The sequence below is a fragment of the Macadamia integrifolia genome, chromosome 2 (genome assembly GCF_013358625.1).
Source record: "Macadamia integrifolia cultivar HAES 741 chromosome 2, SCU_Mint_v3, whole genome shotgun sequence".
Taxonomy (NCBI): domain Eukaryota; kingdom Viridiplantae; phylum Streptophyta; class Magnoliopsida; order Proteales; family Proteaceae; genus Macadamia; species Macadamia integrifolia.
The window spans coordinates 6857221-6862149 of NC_056558.1; the positions used below are offsets into that span (position 1 = coordinate 6857221).

Below are 4929 nucleotides of genomic sequence, written 5' to 3' on the forward strand. Positions count from 1 at the left end.
AAGGTAGGTGCAGTCCATGGAATCTTTAATCTAGTAGTGCAAAACTTTGGTGGCTTCTAGAAACAATTGATTGGAAAGTGAACATTATGTACTTTTGGGGGGACAAGATCATTTTTTTTAATCCTCCCAAGTAGATTTATAGTTAATGAATAATATCACTTAAAAAAAAGTTAAACATTCATGATTGTCAAAGAAGAAATCTCTTTGAAAGAGTCCAATAAGATGCGACGCAAAAAGAAATAAGACCATTTACCACCCGAACCTTGACTAAGGGGTTCAAATGGTCTACATTGAGGATTGGAGAGCAGTGGGCTATCATCGACCCCATACTATAGGAGGACAAGCAAACGACACTTGTAGCCATTGAGATTCATGAGAACTTTGACATATTTTCAATTTGTCGAATTCTTTTTTGACATAGTTCTGATTCATCTATGGAGAAGGAAATCTAGGATCATAAATTTTATTCCCCTATCGTACAAAATCATTCTACCCTTAGGAGTCCCATCCAATGACAATGAAGATAGAAAATCTCTTTCACCTTTTCACTATGGGTGATGGAGGAACTCGAGATCATTCTTTTTATCATTTTCATAAGTTTCATTATTTCATTAGATTTTTTCTCATTTTTTTATTTTTTCCACTCGTCTAACTCCTTGTGGGCTAACATAAGGGTGTCAAGTGGTCCAGAACCAGGTATTTGGTCTAGTTTCGGTTTTGGTTCTTAGGAGTGTTAGTGTGATCCAGAACCGGACCAAGTCCTGTCTCAGTTCTGAAAATTGCTACTCGTACACGATCTATCCAATTCCAGTCTGGTTTTGGTTCCTATTCGGATTTTGTATTTGGTTCTTATTTGGTTCCAGTATCCAATTTCAAATTCAATTTTTTTATGCAGTTGCTATTCATAAGACAAAATATAAATGCTCATTCACTAGGTTATTGGTCTTCCCCAACAAAAGAATGAACAAAAAAACATGAGTTATCAATGGACATGTATCCATGTCAAATGATCGTAAGCAATCGATCATCTATTGAACTTCTAATATCGTTAATTTCACTACATGAAACTCTATTAGATGATTTATCATTTAGGTGATTGAAACTAAATATCATTAATGATCCTGAGCAATCAATCTCCTAAATGATAATTGAAGGACAAGGGGTTTTAGAGTTGGATTATAATTGAAACTCTATTAGATGATTTATCATTTAGGTGATTGATTATGTCGGGTTTCAATATAAGTTACGTCAAGTTATTAGTTAAAGAGGAAAAAATGACATCAAGTTATTTGGTCCAGTTTCGATTAAAACCTCCATTCTTGGCATAAATCCAGATCCGAATAGAATCGAATTGTAAATACTTATTTCAGATCCTGGATTTAACCATATTATAATGGGTTGGATTTGATTCAAGGTATTCGATCCGAAACTGGATTTGGTTTTTGGTTCCGGTTCCAATTTGACACCCTTAGGCTAACATATATAGACTTATCCTAACCCCTAAAGTTAGTTCCTACCATGCCAATAATTCAGTCTAAAGTGGTAAGTGAAAATTACATCCGCCCACCATGTACCCTCCTCATGATCATGAAGATTCAAAGGTGGTCAACCTGTTTGAATCTCACCCCCCCACCCCCCACCCCCCACCCCCTCCCTCCCTCTAATGCAAGGAACTGTCATTGAGCCATTTAGGTATACAAAGAACCAACATAATGTAGGAAAAGCAAAGAAGGTAAGGAAAGTACAGAACTGACCACCACCGGCCACCCCCACCACCATCGTTTTTGGTCTCCTAAATGGCAAAGTAGGTCAGTGCTTGGTACTAAAACCTAACTTATTGACACAAAGATTGGGGCAGTGCTCAATAATTCACCAACCTTTGTTTTCTTTTTCATTTTTTCTGTGGGGGGAAATTTTTTTTTTTTTTTTTTTTGTGGTGCATCCTATCAAGAGTCTTATTGGCCACTAGGTGGGTGCCCAAAGAGGCGCTGAGGGTAGGAAAATAAAGGGGGGGGGGTTTGGCTTCCTGCACTGCATTGTATGGTGGGGAGGACTCAAAAAATGAGACCAAGGCCTACAATCACCAAACCAATAAACAAACAAAATTAATGGGCCAAGTGAATTGGTAGAGGGTTCTAGACTTCCTGTTTGTGGAAGCTTATCAAATCTACCAAGTTCTTTCTCTTTATCTGGTTGGCGTGGTCGAGTTGATACACATTTACTAATCTGGGAAGTAAAACAGATTAATAAATGATTAGAATTGAATAGAATTTAGAATTTAGAACTGAGAGGTTGAGACATTAAGAATGATTGGAACTTTAAAATAAGGCTATGAGAAAAACCAAACAACTCAAAAGGAAAAAGAAAATTCCATCACTTCCCTTTCTTTCCCTTTCCATTTCTCTTGCAACCAAACATAGCCTTATATGTTCCCAAAATGCAAATCTCAAAGCCAAAGTTGGGTGGATGGTCTGGAGAGGTGGCCCAAGTATCACCCAAAGTCTACAAGGATAGGCCCAGCATGAGCCCAACTCAATCTTGGGTTGGTTCTTTCAGAGCCCAAGTCCAATCCAAGCAAATTTATTAGAACATGTTGTTAGGCTCAAGTATACGTTGGGTTTTGTGGATTTCAGGTATGAACAAAAATTGGTTGGCGTATGGGGGAATGATTTTGGAATTGGTATGTCAACTCTTGAAGTGTAAGACTCGGCCGAGTCAACTCATCTCTGAACTGAATACATTGTTTTCATAGTAAAATGTTTAGCAATACATCACTTATTATTTTTTGTTTTTATTTGACAAAGTTTAATCTTTATGGTTTAGAGAAACTTAAATAACTTAGTATAACACTCAAATTTGTTTGAAAATAACACTTACAATGACTTCAACCCACTAGCTAACAACTTTTTTAAAGCTTCAAAAAATAATAACAATACCATACAATCAATAATAGAAGAAGATGATATCATTCCATAATGTAATATAAATAAGATCCACTTATTTACTTGACTCCACTTTTGAGGGTGCTGAGTGAGGTAAAAAATGCAAGTTGGCAACCTATGATGTACGGTTGTCTAGAAATTTAATTATTTTAAGACAAAAAAAAAAACACTTAATTATGAAAATGGAAAACTCCTCCAAAGAGAGAATCAAGCACTAAGTTTATTCACAAGAAATATCATAATTTGTTTTGGAGGAATTCTTTCACCGTTGGTTCCATTGCACTCGTATAGATGTCTATAGGAACACTGAAAGACATTTCTATCTCCATCATATAGGGGGAGGAGTAATGATGACCATACATTCTTGGGTGAACCTTCACTACTATTGATCATCTTTTGCGTTGTTCTCAATAGAACATTTGTTAACGAGTTGTTTTGTATTTTTATTTTCTACATAAACGTATTAATTTTCATTACTAATTACAATCTTTCACAACAAATTTAAAAGGATCAAGTTTTCCTTTAACCATAGTGAAGAGGGAATCCCTTGACCATGAGGCTTCAAATGTTCGTGGAAGAATAACGAGAAGGTATTTCGAAAAACATACTAAAACCCTCTATAAATTTGTGAACCCTAAAATGATGTGGTAAGGTGGAAAAAAACTTTCTTCAATTTAAAATTTATGTTTCTACCATGGATGAAAAAGAAAACCTTCCCCAATTCAAAATTTAGATTCAAATAAACACAGAACATTCTAAAACCATACAAGATGAAAGAATTTGATTAGACTTCTTCCTAATACCACTTGGGCTATCTCTGCACCATCTTCAGTGACATTTTTTTTTTTCTTTTTAAGGTAATCAACTCTCAGTACTTGTTAACATCAGCCACCTACAAAGCCTCAATAGCTCCCACCAATGCAAAAAGATCATCATCTCCACTATTACAGCAATTTCCATGTCTGCAACCACAATCTTTCCACCTTTTCAACCCAACATCTCTCCTCCTCTTCACCAACTCTGTCATACATGGAACTCTAACCTTCATCCCAACATGAAGTGCAGGTGGCTTCAGGCCCTCAAGAACAAGATTACTAGTTGGAATTGTACTGACCCATCTCTGAACCTCCAACTCGTCCGATTCCGATTCCAACACGTCTTTCCATGAGACTTGTGCTTTACCCAAGAGCTTAGACCCACTGAATCTCCCAAGCCTTGTTGAGTTTTTTCTCCATCTAAGCTCGAAGATCACACTTTGTTGCTTCAGTTCGTCCATACAGCAGGAGTGATTGGCTGTGGAGCATTCCAAGGAGGCTGACTCGTTCCAGTAAGGGTGACTCGTTGATGGTATCTCCCGGGTACTGTTGAGCCGAATCCTCTCATTGTTTCCTGTCGAGAGATAACATCTAACGAAGAGCTTCCCTGTTGATATGGATTCGAGGTTTTTGGCTTCGATGATTCTTAGCTCACAGCTCAGAAAAGAAAGGTGTTCATCAGAAGCAGCCATTGATTCAGAGAGAGAGAGAGAGAGAGAGAGGTTTTCACTTGTTCTTGAATTGTGAAGAATGTGTTTTGCACTTTGCAGGAAGAGGGTTGTGTTTTGTGTATCTGTTTGGTGATTTGTGAAGAATGTGTTGTATTTATAGGAGAAGCCGGATCTTCAAACCAAACCAAACCAAATCAAAACCGTATATTAAAATTGAACCAAGTCGTTTTCTATTAGAATCATGAAACCATTTAATAAATGATTTGATTTTGGTAAGGAAAAAAAAATGAGATTGTTCAATAAGTGGTTCAATTTTGATTTTAAAATTTAACTAGGGTAAGTTTTTTATCTATATATTAAATAAGAAATAAAGATCATTGTCAAGACAGGCATATGCCCAGACTTAAGAGTGCACGAAATGACCACCTTACCTCTGTAACATAGAAAGTTCCCACCTTATTGATACCCATGCGTGCTCTCGTTGGTAACCACACTAGTGTA

The 4929-nt window shown here is 36.7% G+C and overlaps 1 protein-coding gene across 1 annotated transcript; it reads right to left on the reverse strand.

The window, feature by feature from the left end:
• Positions 1 to 3834: 3834 nt before the first annotated feature.
• LOC122057119 lies at positions 3835 to 4449 on the reverse strand. Its single transcript, XM_042619124.1, has one exon. The coding sequence runs from the start codon at positions 4447 to 4449 to the stop codon at positions 3835 to 3837; it is 615 nt and encodes a 204-aa protein (XP_042475058.1).
• Positions 4450 to 4929: the final 480 nt, after the last annotated feature.